At 40.9% G+C, this 18,237-nt stretch overlaps 1 protein-coding gene across 1 annotated transcript in view; it reads right to left on the bottom strand.

Moving 5' to 3' along the window:
• Positions 1–8,623, bottom strand: part of EFCAB2 (EF-hand calcium binding domain 2) — an 84,713-nt gene extending 76,090 nt beyond the window's left edge. The window contains exons 1-2 of the mRNA XM_011981180.1: positions 8,596–8,623; positions 4,331–4,415 (exon numbers count right to left, since the gene is read on the bottom strand). Coding sequence (XP_011836570.1) covers positions 4,331–4,415; positions 8,596–8,623 — 113 coding nt within the window. The remainder of the gene's footprint in view (positions 1–4,330; positions 4,416–8,595) is intronic.
• Between the last annotated feature and the right edge of the window lie 9,614 nt (positions 8,624–18,237).

The following is an 18,237-nucleotide window of genomic DNA, read 5'->3' as shown; positions in this document are numbered from 1 at the left end:
CCATGCCTGGCTAATCTGTGTATTTTTAGTAGAGATGGGGTTTCACCATGTTGGCCAGGCTGGTCTCGAACTCCTGACCTCCGGTGATCCACCTGCTTCTGCAGCAGGATGGGCGGCAGACAAAACTCCTCAGACATCGAGTTAAAGAAGGAAGGGGTTTATTTGGCCGGGGCATCAGCAAGACTCCTGTCTCAAGAGCTGAGCTCTCCGAGTGGGCAACTCCTGTCCCTTTTAAGCGCTCACAACTCTCAGGGGGTTCACGTGAGAGGGTCGTGATTGATTGAACAAGCAGAGGGTACGTGACTGGGGGCTGCATGCACCGGTAATTAGATCTTAGATGGGAATAAAACAAGATAGGGATTTTCACAGTGTATTTCTATACAATGTCTGTAATCTACAGATAACAGAACCGATTAGGTCAGGGGTCGATCTTTAACTACCAGGCCCAGGGTGCGGTGCCAGGCTGTCTGCCTGTGGATTTCACTTCTGCCTTTTAGTTTTTACTACTTCTTTCTTTGGAGGCAGAAACTGGGCATAAGACGATATGAGAGGTGGTCTCCTCCCTTACTTTGGCCTCCCAAAGTGCTGGGATTATAGGCGTGAGGCACTGCACCTGGCCTGAAAAACACTTCTTTACACCACTCAATCCTTGCTTTTTCCCTTTTATTTTTAGTTGACAAATAATAATTGTACAGATTTCTGAGATATACAGAGTGATACGTCAATGCTTTATACAACGTGTAATGATCAAATCAGGGTAACTGGCATCTCCACCACCTAAAACATTGATCATTTCCTTGTGAACATTCAAAATCCTCTCTTGTATTTTTGGAAAATAAATGACAGTTAACCAGAGTCACCCTCTACTGCGGCAGAACAATAGAACTCCTTCCACCAATCCAGCTGTAATTCTGCATCCATTAACCAGCCTCCCCAGTCCCTCTCCCCGTCTTTCCTCTCCTCTGACACACAGCTCTACTCTCTACTTCCAGGAACTCAGTTTTTTTGTTTGTTTGTTTGTTTGTTTGTTTGTTTGTTTTTAGCTCCCACATAGGAGCGAGATCATGCGGCATTTCTCTTTCCATGCCTGACTTATTTTGGTTAACATAATGTCTCCAGGCTCACCCAGGTTGCCACAAATGACAGGATTTCATTCTTTTTTATGTACTTTCCTCAGTTCTTACACAGAATACTGCCTTCGATCCTTAATTAAAATGTTTAAAAAGAAGGATATTAAACTATCAGACATTAAATCATTTTATAAACTGACAACAGTTAATAGAGCATTGAAGGTAAAGTGGTACAGCACATAAGATATGTGCCAAATTAGACCCCTTCTATAAAATGTTGCATATTATAAAGGCCTAACAATTCCAGAAGTAGAATAAACTGGTAACTTGGGAAAAAAAAAAAGTCTATTTAGACCTTCGCTTTAATCAGCCGAAATACATTCTCGATAGATCAACCGCTTTTACAAACCGAGAAAACACGCTAGGAAAGGCAGGGCCAGACCTCACTCCTCCTGCATTCTCAGAGCCGCCCCTGGGGGGTACACAAACCGGAAAGCGCTGCCCCAAAGAAGAAGCGAACTTGAGTTCCAACTTCGTTGCTAACCTATTGTGTGATCTTGGGCAAGTCTTCTGACTTCTCCATCCCTACATTTTCTTTTTTGTTTGCTTGCTTTGTTGAGATGGAGTCTCGCTCTGTTGCCCAGACTGGAGCACAGTGACGCAATCTCAGTTCACTGCAATCTCCACCCCCCAGGTTAAAGAGATTCTAAAGCCTCAGCCTCCCAAGCAGCTGGGACTACAGGCGCCCGCCACCACACCCAGCTAATTTTTTTTTTTTTTTTTTTTTACTTTTTTTATTTTTAGGAGAGATGAGGGTTCACCATGTTGGGCAGGCTGGTCACAAATTCCTGACCTCAGGTGATCCACCTGCCTCAGCCTCCCAAAGCTTAGTTTCCAATTTATAAAGAGTGGCCAAGTGCAGTGGCTCACACCTGTAATACTAACACTTTGGGAGGCTGAGGAGGGCCTATCACTTGAGGCCAGGAGTTCAAGACCAGCCTGGGCAACGTAGCAACACCCCTGTCACTACAAGAAATAATAATTAGCTGGGCGTGGTAGCGAGTGCCTATAGTCCTAACTGCTTGGGAGGCTGAGGCAGGAGGATCACTTCAGAAGTTCAAGGTCACACACGCTGAGTTATGATCAAGCCACTGTAATCCAGCCTGGAGGACAGAGTAAGACCCTATCTTTAAACGAATTTTTAAAAAAGAGTGGATGGTAATGATACCAGCAGCATGAGAACATTCATTATAAACTTTAAAGTGCTATACAAATTAACACAGGAATAATGATCAGGAAGCTACATTCATTCATGCTGTCCCTCCTCAAATACACTCAGCATCAATATTTTAATGCTAAAAACAATAACAATGTTCGTAGTAACCATCTTTAACTAATAAAGCAGACCCTTTAAGTTGTAAGAACATCTACTTTCCCTCAGGGCCTCGGTAAAGTTATTTTAACTTTCAGTGGAAAAAAGATTCAGCCCATAAACATGTTTACTTTTACTGAATTGGCCCTTTTACCATAAAAGGCCGGGCCTCGTTGCTCTCAGGATCCAGAGATGTTCTTTTCACGGCTACTGTCAGGAAGCCTGAATGCAGAAGAGAAGCCCCGATGTCTTTAAAGGGTAGGTAGGGGTGGGAGTGTGGGTCATGTAGCATAGCAAGAGACTCGGAGTTAGAAAAACCCTGGTGTGACACGGAGCAAACTATTTACCTTCTCCTTGTCTCCAGAAACCGGAGATGCCAACCCTTAACCCACAAATAAAAAGATGAAAATGAGGTAATCCACATGAAGCCTCTAGCACCCAACTACAGGTAGTGTGTTAGATGGCAAGCCTTAAGCAAATGCTGGTTTCTTTTCTCTCTTTCCCCTCCCTCTCATAACGCCATACTTTCCCTGACTTCTCTGACAATACCTCCGTCCCCTGCCCCCAGGAGAACCCTTCAAGGAGAGGTCTGAGGTCAAGGCACTTGTCATTCATGTGCTTAGTTATTCAAATTGCAGGCCAGGGCTGCCTGCTGCACCCCCTCCCCAACCCTACCACCACCACTAGCACCCCACCCACTCATTTCCTACTGGGGTACCCACAGGAAGGCCTGGTATTCCAGTGTCATTCCCACAGAATGCAATGTGACCAGAGCCACCAGAGCTATGTGGTGCTGCACCTCTGATGGCACTGGTTTATAAGCCTCAAACAGTTCCTTTCCAGAACCGTTTTCAAACCACTTCCCACTGCTGTGCTGGCCTCTTCACTAGGCTCTGGTCTTGAGATTGCAATCTCATCAAATAACCCTCATTTAGCCTGGCCTCCTAAAGAATGGTTTCATTGCCTTTTTTTTTTTTTTTTTTGGAGACAGTCTCGCTCTATCGCCCAGGCTGGAGTGCAGTGGCGTTATCTTGGCTCACTGCAACCTCTGCCTCTGGGGTACAAGTGATTCTTCTGCCTCGGCCTCCAAAGTAGCTGGGATTACAGGCGCCCGCCACCATGCATGGCTAATTTTTGTATTTTTAGTAGAGATGGAGTTTCATCATGTTGTTCAGGCTGGTCTTGAACTCCTGACCTCAGGTGATCTGCCCACCTTGACCTCCCAAAGTACTGGGATTACAGGTGTAAGCCACCGCACCCAGCTTCATTGCCTTTCTTTGATGTGTGTGGCACAAACCCTACAATTCTTATTAGCGTGTGTAATCTCTTCTGTCTTTTAAGCAGTTTTTTGTTTGTTTTGTTTCAGACTCATGCTGTGTCCTCCATTTCAGACCCAGCAGTATTCATGTCTTCTCTTGTCGTTCCATGTTCTTCTGTTTGGGTTTTTTTGCTATTTTACAGGGGGAGTGTGCCATCGCATAGGCATTATTAATGTTTCCTTGCAATATCCTATTCGTGGCCTTATAATACATCTTTATGTGTTTTACAAAGCAAATGGCGTTCCTTCACTCGACTACTTCCTGAGTGCCAAATATGCGCCAAGCACTAAAACTGAAATACAGTTCATCTCACTCACAGTTTACAATTTGTAGGTTGGAACGGGCAATGAGAATACAGTATATTCTTTCTACCAGAGTATGAAGAATAAGAAACAGTACTTATCAAAGCAATAGCTAGCAAAGACCTTTTACAGAGCATGGAAAATAAATACTTAAAACAGCATAATAAATCCAAGGTACAGTGTAAAAAGAAAAGAAAATAGCTCTCTTGTATCTTATGACTTGTGTCAGTAATTTAGAAGTGTAACCAAAAAAAAATATTTCCAAACCTCACATCCACTGTATTATTCGACTCATGGTCAAACACTTCAAATGCTTCCTTGATTTTTTTGTGAAATTCTGCTACTATTATCTCTGCAAAAGACAAAAGTAAATAAAAATTATTTTACTTTAGCTTTGAAAACAAAAATTCTAATAACCAGACTAGCAATCTTAATAAGCAAGCATATGAAGAACTCTTTCCTTATCTTTATGTATCATTTAGCATGTTTAACTTCCTCTGGAGATGTCAAAGGATATATTGTGTTTGTAAACATTTTTTCTGAGGCATAATGTACATATGGTAAAGGTGCACTGATCTTAAGTACACAGTTTAATTAAGTGTTTACACACGCACATACTCATGGAACCACTCCAATCACGGTGATAGAATATTTCCAGCAGCGGCCTCTCTCTCAAGTCCTCTGGGTAGAGTCCTCGCCTGAGAGGCACAGTGAATCCAACACAACAGATACTGTTTGCTTATCCGCAGTGTTCCCTGCCCACCTTGCCTTATTCTATGCTTGCAGAGTTGTGGGAAGATATGCATAAAAACCAACACGACATTTTCTCAAAGAGTTTTCAAACTAGTTTTGGACTGTGACTTACATATATGAAACACTCATATATATATTCAATAAATAGTTACCTAGTACTTACTATGTGGTAAGGTTATAGCAAGGAACAAAATAGAAAAAAAAAATCCCTGCCTCTATAGAGCTGCTTTTATTGGGAAAGATATATAAGCTCGTAATATTTGATAAAATACATAGTAAGGCAAATGAAAAATGGAGGAAGGAATAAACAGGGTAGGGACATGAGGGATGCTGGGTGGGGCGTGGGTGGGGAGAACGGGTTGATATGGAGGTCTGAGACAGGCCTACCTCTGCGGTAAGGTGACACTTGGGCAGATACCTGAAGCAGGGAAGGAGCCAGCCTTATGAACAACTGCAGAGTTTTCAGGCAGAGAGAACAGTAAGTGCAAAAGAGTAAGAAATAAGATCAGAAAGGTATGAGTCTGAAGGTGAGGAATACATTGTCAAGAGGCCTTGGCCAGGCGCAGTGGTTCACACCTGTATTCCCAGCACTTTGGGAGGCCGAGGCGGGTGGATCATCTGAGGTCAGGAGGTCGAGACCAGCTTGGCCAACAGGGTGAAACCCCGTCTCTACTAAAAATACAAAATTAGCTGAGCGTGGTGGCGCATAACTGTCATCCCAGCTACTCCGGAGGCTGAGGCAGGAGAATTGCTTGGATCTGGGAGGCGGAGGTTTCAGTGAGCCGAGATTGCGCCATTGCTCTACAGCCTGGGCATCAAGAGCAAAACTCCATCTCAAAAAAAAAAAAAAAGCCCTGTAGGCTACTTTAAGGATTTTGGCTTTTACTCTGAGTGGTCTGCTGATCATCACTCATCACTCTGGCTATTACGACAAGGGTGGAAGCAGAGAGACCAGGCAGGAGGCCACCGCGGTACTCCAGGTGAGAGACGTGGGCCAGAATGGTAGCAGTGAAGGTGGTGAGACATGTCAGGATTCTGGATATATTCTTTTTTTTTTTTTTTGAGATGGAGTCTCTCTCTGTTGCCCAGGTTGGAGTGCAGTGGCTCAATCTCGGCTCACTGTAAGCTCCGCCTCCTGGGTTCAAGCGATTCTCTTGCCTCAGCCTCCTGAGTAGCTGGACCTACAGGTGCATACCACCACGCCCAGCTAATTTTTTGTATTTTTAGTAGAGACAGGGTTTCACCATGTTGGCCAGGATGGTCTTGATCTCCTGACCTCGTGATCCACCCGCCTCAGCCTCCCAAAGTGCTGGGATGACAGGCGTGAGCCGCCGCGCCCGGCCGATTCTGTATATATTCTAAAGAGCAGAGCCAGCAAGATTTGCTGATATAGAAAGAAAAGGGTCAAGGCCAACTCCAAGGTGTTTGGCTGAGTGAAAGAATAAAGGAAAATAATGTAATTAAGTCTTAAAATTGTGCTAAGCATGGCAGCTCATGCCTGCAGTCCAGCACTTTGGTAGGCCCAGGCGGGAGGACTGCTTGAGCTCAGGAGGTCGAGGCTGCAGTGAGCCAGGATCACACTACTGCACGCCAGCCTGGCGACAGAGCTAGACCTTGTCTCAAAGAAAAGAAAAAGGTCACACGATGTATCAAACAGTAAATACAGTAGGACGCCCAGAAAGAAAGACATTAGGCATGAGTTTAGGTAATTATTTCAATTAGAAATATAATACCACCAAACAGAAAATAGGAAATTTTAAAATCACTCGCATTCTCTTCCCCCAATATAACCACTCATTATTTTGCTGTATTTTCTTCCAATCTTTCTTCATACATATGTTTTTATATATAGCACTGAATACCATTCATTCATTCAACAAATATGTACTGAATAAACACTACACACCAGGTTCTATGTCAGGTACTGTATATACTTTTACAACCATAGAGAAAAAATAAACCAAAGCTCAGAGAGGCTAAGCACCTTTTGCCCAAGATCACAGACTTATTGAGTGGCAGAGCTGGACTGAACTCAGATGTTCCTCACTTGAACAATCCTGCTCTTCTCCCCCGACACCCCACGCCACCCCACCTCACTCCACAGCACCCCACTCACCTCACTCCACCCCATCTCACCTCACTCCACCCCACCCCACCTCACTCCACCCCACCCCACCACACCTTACTCCACCCCATCCCACCTGTTAGTACTTACAGTATAAAATCTTAACTCCTTAATTACTTCACCTAAATGTTATATGTTTCCAGGTTACAACATAATTTACACAACCTTCCATTTTTAACAGTACCAAAAGAATATACCACAATGTATTGATATTATTTTTTCTTTATTATAAATAACACAGCAATGAACTTTTGCTAATTTAACAACAAAGAATGTTACCTCATTATTTAAATTTACACTGCTTTGATTACAAGTGAATCTCAATAATGATCCATATGTTTGTTTACCATCTGTGTTTCCTATGTTATGAACTGTCTATTCATGTTCTCTGCTCAACCCTACGGGGGTCTTCGATTATTTCTTAACAATTAGCGTGAGCTGTTTGAATAATAAAGACTTAACCCTATGTCGAAGTCACTGCAAACAATTTTCCAGGTCAGTTGTTTGCACTTGTTTTTCTAAAGTGAAAACAGCTCCATTTCCTTTCTGATGATCAAAATCATACACAATTACTGGAGAAAAAAAAAAGACACAGATGAAAGTTTAAGTTAAAATCACTTCAAATTCTACCCAGAGTTAACTACTCTTTTCTTTTTTTCTTTTTTCTTTTTGCTTTTTGAGATGGAGTCTTGCCATGTTGCCCAAGTTGGAGTGCAGTGGCATGATCTCGACTCACCACAACCTCCACCTCCCAGGCTCAAGCGATTCTCCTGCCTCAGCCTCTGGAGTAGCTGGGACTACAGGTGCGCACCACTACCACCGAGCTAACTTTTGTATTTTTAGTAGAGATGGGGTTTCATCATACTGGCCAGACTGGTCTCAAACCCCTGACCTCAAATGATCCACCTGCCTCAGCCTCCCAAAGTGCTGGGATTACAGGTGTGAGCCTCCGTGCCCAGTCCAGAGTTAACTACTTTTAATGTTGTTCTCTAATCTAATTTCTCACTCAGCAATAAATTGGACCTTTCATTCTCAATAAATATGCATTACCTTATTATTTTTAGCGACTGCTTAATATTCCATTATAGAGCTTTATCAAAATCTATTTAATCAACCCCCAATTGTGGATGTTTAGGTTGTTTCTGATTTTTCATTATTATAATCAATAATCAATTCTTTATTGAAGAATCCTGCCCAATTCATCTTTGTATATTTGTCTTATCTCGTTGAAATTCAACGAGTTGAACACAGCTGAACTAGCAAGGTTCTTATGAGCCATAACAGGATCTTGGGAAAATCTCTCTGGTTATGAGGCTGTCACTGCACAAAGCTGATGTTTGGTTTTTAAATTTAAGGTCATTTTAAAAGTACATTATCCTTTATTTTTAGGTAGTCACATCTGTTGAGATTTCTTCTCATACTTTAAAGTTTAGAAACTTACCCTGTGAAAGGCCCAAAAGGCACAGAAAGAAAAATCGTCCTTTTTCTAGAGGTCTAGCAAGTACTTAATTCGATTTTCTTCAACAATTTACAGATAGATTTACTGTGTTTTTTTGTTTTTTGTTTTTATTTTTGACACTGGACAACACACTGAATAATTCATCTGGTTTATTTTGATGTGATTCAAAGTGAAAGGTTAGCTTTTCCTATTTACCAAGTGCTTGATTCCTTTCCTTCGTCATGTATTATCATCTTTTATGTGATTGAGATTAATTCTATCAATTGTCCATTCTTCTGATTCTATTCTGATTTGTATTTCTAGTCTTGTGCCATTACCATAGTGTTTTATTTAATGCCACTCTATTAGCCTCTTTTTAGGAATGTTCATCAATACCAACTTCTTATTCCAAAGGAAATACAGAAATCCATATACAATTTAGAAATTCCAAATGAAATACCATTGAAAGTTTTATTGCTATTGCAATCAGCTATACATTGAGAATTAACATTTTAGAATATTTAGTTTTCACATCTAAGAGATGTATATTTAGATATATATATCCCTTTATAGATCGCTAAATTAAATATTACATATCTTGAAGTTCATCATGTAAGCCACACACAATCCTCCAAGATGATGCCTGAGTATTTTTTTTGTAGATATTGTGATGAAATATTTTTAGAATCCTGTAATTTCAAGTGTTTGAGGTAAAAATTGAATTTTTGCTATTGACTATATATCTATTTCCTGAAAAAATGTATTAATTAAAATCTTTCCGTTGATTATTTTATATTTTCTAATAATACTTTTTGTATTATCTTCTTATGGTATCTTATTTCTCTGTCATGACTTAAGGCACTGGCCAGCACTACCAAAGCAACATAAATGCATAAAGTGATAATAATCCATTTTATAAAAACATTATTATTATTTAATAATCTGGAACACTAGTCTTTTACCAATAAGTATAATGCTGCCTTTGTTTTGAAATAGGTAAAACTTATCATTTATAATTTTATCCTTCCATCTCTAAAGTACAGGCACTAACTTTATTTTTTAGTTTTCAAACTTTTTATTTGCATATTTTTTAAAGTGTGCATTCCAATAATTAAAAACATGTGAACAAAACACTCTGGCACTCTGATTAAAGTGCACTTACAGCCTTCAAGGCACGAATTTTTAATAACCTCTCATCAATATATTTTCTAAACTGTGTTCTGTTTAATACTCATTCCTCAAGGTGCTTCTCTTGAACTCCTGACCTCATGATCCACTTCCCTCAGTCTCCCAAAGTGCTGGGATTATAGGCATGAGCCACCGTGTCTGGCCAGAGCTTCTCAATAAAGGGCTTCAGTGATCAAAAATGTCTGCAAAACTCTAATTATGGTTTATATATAATATTTATATGTGGTTTTATATGGTCATTTATAGTGTGTATTAGTATATTAAAGTCTTTGGAATGTTCTACAATCATGAAACTTAACTTTGTTCAACACAGCATATTCCAAAGTCACTTGATCATCGAGCCTGTTTTTTCGAACTATCATCTATCAGGAATAATTAATGCCTTAACTGAAATCTAGGACTACCCTAATTCAGGAATCCTCACCCACCGGACATTGCAATACAAGTTAACCATCCCTAATCTGAAAAATCCTAAATCCAAAATGCTCCAAAACCCAAAACATTTTGAGGTCCCAGGCATTTCAGATAAGGATCACTCAACCTGTACAGTATACAGTAACCTTCTAATCAAAACAGCATTGCAGGCAGAGACTGAAAGTCCGGCGTTTGCTGTTGCTAACAGCTGACACAGGTATTGTGGCGATGCTACTGTGCTGCTTCATTACCTCGAACACATTATTTCTTCACTTCGTGAACGGTACTTCATATTTTTTACTGCCAAGTACTTCTGTGTGAATAAGTGTAAGATGATTGCTTATCAACATCAATTCCTATCAGTTTAGGGTCAGGAATGATGCTGACGCCAAACAGCCAGCTTGTCCTCAGGGGTGGCTGACATAGTGATATTTTTGCTTTCTGATGGTTCTATGTATAGAAACTTTGTTTCATCTACACATTATTTAAAATACTGCATAAAATTACCTTCAGGCTATGTCCATAGGGTTTACATGAAACATAAATGAGTTTTGTGTTTAGACTTGAATCCCTTTCCCAAGATATCTCATTATGTATATGCAAATATTTCAAAATCCAAAAAAAATTAGAAATCCAAAATACTTCTGGTCCCAAGCATTTTGAAAAAGGGATACTCAGCCTGTCAAGTAGATGGATTAAAGGGGCATCCCAAAATACTGAACCTCTTATCTCTCATCTCTCAGTGTGGCCAGATGAAGTCGGGCCCCAGAAAGCAGTCTGTTCCAGAGCTTCCCACAGGGGGACCAGGGCAGGACAGGATCCGATGGCAGGCCCCCTGGTCTGCAGAGCAGCAAGACAACAAATGCCATCAGGCACCCACTGCTCCACACTGCCATATCACGTGGTCCTCTCCTTCAGAGGCCAGATGCAGAATGCACCATCACCCATCAGAGAGCTCCTGGAGACAATGATGTTCCCGGTGCCCAAAGAGCATAGTGTTCATTCCAGTGTGCACTGCAACTTCTTCAAACTGACAGGGCTCATGCTCTAGGAAGCAGTCCCAGATCTTTATCTTCACATCCTATGGGCTACCTCCCTGCCTCCGCAACTGATACGCCCTTTTCGTAGCAGCCAAGCTTGATGTGTGGCCCTAAAAACACATGCATGAGAGGCTGGGCACAGTGGCTCATGCTTGTAATCCGAGCACTTTGGGAGGCCGAGGTGGCCGGATCACTTGAGGTCAGAAGTGTGAGAGCAGCCTGGCCAACAAGGTGAAACCCTGTCTCTATTAAAAATACCAAAATTAGCTGGACATGGTGGCACACACCTGTAATTCCGGCTACTTAGGAGGCTGAGGCAGGAGAATCACTTGAACCTGGGAGGCACAGGTTGCAGTGAGCCAAGATCGTGCCACTGCACTCCAGCCTGGGCAACAGAGAGAGACTCTGTCTCAAAAACAAACAAACAAAAAACACGTGCATCATATATAAATTCAATCTTCATTACTTTGAAATAATCGGTATGAGATAGTTCAACTGGATTAAAAAATCATTTGGATTATTAGAAAATTTTCTAACTTATATTGGTTAATTAAAGGAAAAGTTTTTAGATGATATAATTTCAACTGGTTTGAAATATTCCAGGCAGGAGTGTCAGTCCCAAAGGCACTGTGAAAAAAGCATAATCCGGCCGGGCACAGTGGCTCACACCTGTAATCCCAGCACTTTGGGAGGCAGAGGCAGGCAGATCACAAGGTCAGGAATTCGAAGACCAGCCTGACCAACATGGTGAAACCCCGTCTCTACTAAAAAATACAAAAATTAGCCGGGCGTGGTGGTGGGCGCCTGTAATCCCAGCCACTCGGGAGGCTAAGGCAGGAGAATCGCTTGAACTCGGGAGGCGGAGGTTGCAGTGAGCTGAGATGGTGCCATTGCACTCTAGCCCGGGTGACAGAGCAAGACTCTGTCTCAAAAAAAAAAAGAAGTGTGAGAATGTGTTAAGAAATCACATTTTTTGAGATAGGTAGGGGCCTAGTTCATATTTCAATTTTGATTTTTTTAATGGTTGGGAAAAACGCTTTTACATTTCTGCACGAACAGTTTCTCATTGGTAGTAAATGATCAAAAATTGAGGAGCTCATATTAAAGATTTTTTAAAATCAGGAATTGAGTACAACTATTTTAAGCAAAAAGTTTGATACTAAAAAGTAACATTTTGGGAAGCAAGCTCAAGTTCCACTAACATTTTAAATACATTTGGAACTTTTAAAATAGAGTCATCATTTTAAAATTCCTAATACTCTGTTTTATTTTCTTAAATATTTTTTAACATAATGATTTTTTTAATAATCAAGCCTCATATAGAGTCCCAAAGCTCATCTAGTTTTACCCCAGTGTGCCACAAATATTGTTGTCCACGCTCAGGGTTTGTGTGTGTGTGTTTTTGAGACAGAGTTGTGCTCTGTCACCCGGGCTGAAGCGCTGTGGCGAGACCATAGCTCACTGCAGCATCAAACTCCCAGGCTCAAGCAATCCTCCCGCCTCAGCCACCTGAGTAGCTGGAACTACAGGCACAGACCACCGTGTCTGGCCAATTTTGTTTAATTTTTGTTTTTATTTGTAGAGACAAGGTCACTCTGTGTTGACCAGGCTGGTTTTGAACTCATGGCCTCAAGCGATCCTCCCACGTTGGCCTCTCAAAGTCCTGGGATTACACACATGAGCCACTGAGTCTGGCCAATGTTTAGGTTTTACAGTGATAAAAGCTGAGAAGCACTACTCTAAAGTTATTACCCATCTTGAAGTCCCTTTGAGAACTGGCTGCTCATTCTCCCATGGCTTCCCTATCTCAGGGACTTGAGGAAGGTTGGCAATACAGAGCTCCCCATTGCTGCTCAGAGCCCCATACTCCTAATCTGCCATATTTTTTGCCAGCATCTCTAACGAAGGAAATTTTTAAACATACAGAAAAGTTGAAAGCTTAGTACTACAAACAACTATATACCCACCACCTATACTATTGTTAATATTTTGCCATTTTTTGATTCCTCCTTCCAAGTCTGTCTGTAAGTCAACTGCAGACAGCAGAATAATTCATCCCTAAATACTTCAGCATATCTCCTAAAAATAAAGACATTCTCCTGCATAATCCCAATGCTATTATGATATCTTTAAAAATTAACAAAAATTCACTAAGATCATCTAATATCTATTCCATATTCAAATGTCTCCATCTGTCCCTAAATGTCTCATAGGTATTTTTTTCATAGTAACACCCAATCAAAGATTATGTACTGTGTTTGGCTGTTACGTATTATTTTGTTCTCTTTGAAACTAAAACAGTCCTGCATCCTTCCCCACCCCTCCCCACACACATGAAATTAGCTTGTTGAAGAGACCGGGCTATATAGTATCATACAGAATGGCCCACATCATGGACTTTTCTGAGAGCATCCTTGTTTCAACTTCGTATGAAAAACTACTACTCTATTAAGGTTCATCCCTTGAGGACACATAATCTACCATTCCTTCTCACTGCTATCTTCTACTGATTCCCTGATCACAGTCCTCCAAATTTCTCATTCTAACAAATTCATCTTCCTAATTCTATTTGATCATCAACACCTTTCAACTCGTCTGGGTTTTTTTGTTGTTTTTTTTTTGAGACGTGAGCCAGTGCACCCAGCCATTTACTTACAAACCCTTCTGAACTGTTCTTTCCCTTCCATTTCCATTGTCATTGCTTACGATTAGACACTCACACGCCTGTAATCCCAGCACTTTGGGAGGCCTGGGTGGGTGGATCACTTGAGGTCAGGAGTTCAAAACCAGCCTGGCCAACATGATAAAACTCCACCTCTACTAAAAATACAAAAAAATTAGCCGGGCGTGGTGGCATGTGCCTGTAATCCCAGTTACTTGGGAGGCTGAGGCAGGAAAATCACTTGAACACGGGGGCAGATGTTGCAGTAAGCGGAGATCACACCATTGCACTCCAGGCTGGGAGACAGAGCGAGACTCTGTTTCATACATACATACATACATACATAGACACTTATCACTTCCAGCTAAATTAATGTAGTCACTTCCTGCCTTTTTGCCTTTAGTCTCCTTTCTCTCACTTCCCATTCCATCATCAAACCACAATCCACATTTTGCTAGGATGATCTTTCTAAAAGGCAGATTCAGTCATTTGACCCTCTGGTTTAAAATCCTCCAACAGTTCGCAAGGCCTTTCAAACTAACATTCAGACTCCTCAACCAGGCGCACAAAGCCCTTTATGAACTAGGCTCCTACCTGTCTCAAAAATGTGATCTCTTAACACTTTTCCACACAAATGCCCTAGGCAGGAAATCTCTGTAGTGTCCCAGTGATAACGCTTTTTCCCTCTGCCTTTGTGACGGACACTGCTGCCTGGAATACCGTTCTCCTCCTTCCCGGCTATCTCCTATTCGTTACTCACGCTTAAGAGTAACCGACCTTCTGAAGGCTTCCCTTCTCCTGTTTTTTTGTTAAGTACCCTCCTATGTAATCATGGAGCGTACATGCTATCTCTATCATAATAGTCTATCAAACCATATGATAATTAGCAGTTTACTTATTTGTCTCCCTTTCCATACGTAAACACCTTGAGAATAACTCTGATAGGCCCTGTAACCTACTAAAAGTTCAATGAGGCCGGGCGCCAGTGGCTCATGCCTGTAATCCCAGCACTTTGGGAGGCCGATCACTTGAGGCCAGGAGTTCAAGGCCAGCCTGACCAACACATTAAAATCCCATCTCTACCAAAAATTAGCCAAGCGTGGTGGCATGTGGCTGTAATCCCAGCTACTCAGGAGGCTGAGGCATGAGAATAACTTGAACTCAGGAGGCAGAGGTTACAGTGAGCCAAGATCACACCACTGCACTCCAGCCTGGGCGACAGAGTGAGGCTCTAAGAAAAAAAAAAAAAAATTAATACCAATCTACCAGTCCTTCACAAAATCTTCCCAAAAATTGAAGAGATGTAAACACTGCCCAACTCATTCTATAAGGCCAGTGTTAACATGATAAAAACAAAATAAAACTGAGACATAAGAAGAAAATTACAAACCAACATCCATTATAAATATAAATGCAAAATCCTCAACAAAACACTCGCAAAACATATCCAGCCACCTTATGGGGGATTATATACCATGACCAAATGGGATTTCTCCCAAGAATGCAACGTATGAAAATCAATCAACATAATACACCACATTAATAGAATGAAGAGGGGGAAAAAATCACGTGTCATCTCAATAGATACAGAAAAAGTATTTGACAATACATAACATCTTTTCATTATAAAAACACTCAGAAAACTAGGAATAGTGATTTGATCATAGCACATTATGTGCACGTATCAAAATGTCACACTGTGCTCCACAAACATGTACAATTATGTGTCAATTAAAAAATACTTAAGAATATTGTTTAAAAGAAAACTAGGAATAGAAGGGAACTTCCTCATTACGATAAAAGGTACTTATGAAAAACTCACAACTAACATCATACTTAATGAATGGCAAAAGCTATTCTGCGTGCCTTTAGAATCAGCATGTTTTAGAAAGGAAATGTCTATTTTATATTAATCTGGCACACACATTAAGGGGAGCCTCTACTGTATTTCTAAGGCTACTCTGGTCTAAGTTTATAGCATAGATGCCAAAAGCATGCAGTTTTGGGAATGTTAGAGAAATGGCCAATATACAAAATATCCTTTTAAAACGTATAATTTGCTGAGTGTGGTGGTGCAGGCCTACAGTCCCTGCTACTCAGGAGGCGGAGGTGGGAAGATCACGTGAGCCCAAGAGTTTGAGACTGGGTAACACACCATCTTTAAAAAAAAAAAAAAAAAAAGGGTATAATTCTAAGTTTTGTAATGAGAGTACTTTGAGTCAGGCTATTCGTTACTGATATACTGTGTCAGTGTACTTTTGTTGTTCATTTTCTTTTTGTAGAAAACAAATTCCTAGAGTTTCCTGTATATTTATCTAGAACTATTCTAAAAAATATTTAAGATTAAGAATTATAACAATTTTGTCATGTAAAAAAAAAAAAAAATCAATCCAAAACTGGGCACCATGGCACACACCTATAGTCCTGGCTACTCAGGAAGCTAATAGCTTGGGCCCAGGAGTTCAAGTCTAGCCTGACAACACAGGGAGATTCTGCCTCTAAAAACAAAACAAAAGAGGTGGTAGCTCACACCTGTAATCCCAGCACTTTGGGAGGCTGAGGAGGGAGGACTGCTTGAGGCCAGGAGTTCAAGACCAGGCTGGGCAACATAGTGAGATCCTATCTCTACAAAAAAGTTACAATTCTAAAATTTAAATTTAGCTGGGCATGGTGGCACATGCCTGTAGTCCCAGCCACTCGGGAGGCTGAGGTAGAAGGATACTTGAGCCCAGGAGGTAAAGGCTGCAGTAAGCCAATAGTTCCACCACTGCACCCTAGCCTGCTCAACAGAGCAAAACCCTGTCTCAAAAAACAACAACAACAAAATCCTCCAAATGATGTCAATCTTCCCCAAATAGGAAAACATAATGTGACATTGTTGATAAGACTGATTATAACAGAGATTACAAAAGAGGCCAGTAAGTATGCACACATTGCTGGTTAAGAGCACTGACCTGGAGCCAGCCACCATTGGCTTTTCCATGTACTAGCTGTGAGACCTTGGGCAAGTTCCTTAACCTCTTTATGCTCAAGTCTCCCCACTTGCCACATGGTGATAATAATAGTATCTTCTTTGGACACCAGTAGAGTAGTTCCTCATAAAGTTACACATCAAATTACCATACGATCTAGCAATTCCACTTCTGGGTAAATAACTAAAAGTATTATAAGTGGGGACTTGAACAGATACTTACACACCAGTGTTCACAGTAGCATTCTTTACAATAGACAGAAGGTGGAAACAGCCCAAATGTCTATCAACAGACGGGTAAACAAAATATGGCATACATATACAATGGTATATTACTTAAGCCTTGAAAAGGAAGTTCTGACACATTCTTAAAGGGTAGATGAACCCTGAAGACATTATACTGAGTGAAATAAGTCAGACACAAGACAAATTATTGTATGACTCCACCTATCTGAAGTACCTAGAATGCTCAAACTCATTGAGGCAGAAAGCAGAACAGTAGTCTCCAGCAACTGGGAGGAGGGGGAGATGTGAAGTTATTGATCAGTGGGCAGAGAGCTTTAGAGTTTGGGGTGACGAAAAGGTTCTGAAGTTAGATGGTGGTGACGGCTACACAACAATTTGAGATACTAATTCTTAGGTGTGCTTTTTAAGTGATTACTCTTTGTATTAACAAGGTTTTTTTTTTTTTCTCTTACTTAAAAATAATTCAAAATACTAACAACAAAAAAAAAAACTTTCAGAAAAGAAACTAAGGCCTGAGCAACATGGCAAAACCCCATCTCTACAAAAAATACAAAAATTAGCTGGGCGTGGTGGTGTGCACCTGTAGTCCCCGCTACTCAGGAAGCTGAGGCAGGAGGATGGCTTGAGCCTGGGAAGTCAAAGCTGCAGTGAGCCAAGATCACACCACTGTACTTCAGCTTGGGCAACAGAGCAAGAACATGTTGGAAAGAAAGAAAAGAAACTAAAGAAACATGAGGAAAAGTTCTAATTCTTGCTCCTTAACTTCCCTATAATGAAACAGAATGAGAGAACACAAGGTGGGGATAGGCTCAAGTTTTTTTAATAAGACACATTGAAGGAGTTTGGATTTTATCTTAAGGACAATAGCTATCAAATGAAGATCTATAGAGTAGGGAGTATCTGGCTAGATGTATAATCAATGAGGATAACTTAACTGGAAGGAAGCAAGGCTGGCGGTGGAGAGATGGTTAAGGGATTGACACAGTGATGGGGAGGAGGTATGAATGCACTGTACCCTATGTTCCCCATAACACCGTAATTGTGTGATGGTCTCTTCTTCCACCTTCCATTAGATGTTCGATCAGTAAAGTCAGAGGCCTCATCTCATCACTGTCGTATCCCCAGGCCCTAGCATAAAGGAGACACATAAAGAGTACTTGGTGATCAATAAAAATGGTTATATGAGTGATCACGTGATGAAAAAATAAATGATCCCTGGTTTCATTTCAAAGCAAAATCTGAGAAAGGACCATGCTTTCAAATAGCATTCAACAAATATTTATTAATGAAAGATGACCTCAAAGAAGAGTCAGTCAGTAAGGAATATTTCTTGAACT

This window comes from Mandrillus leucophaeus, unplaced genomic scaffold, assembly GCF_000951045.1.
Source record: "Mandrillus leucophaeus isolate KB7577 unplaced genomic scaffold, Mleu.le_1.0 Scaffold220, whole genome shotgun sequence".
Taxonomy (NCBI): Eukaryota; Metazoa; Chordata; class Mammalia; order Primates; family Cercopithecidae; genus Mandrillus; species Mandrillus leucophaeus.
The sequence above is the reverse complement of the archived record's forward strand: the minus strand, read 5'-3'. Positions and strand labels throughout refer to the sequence as shown.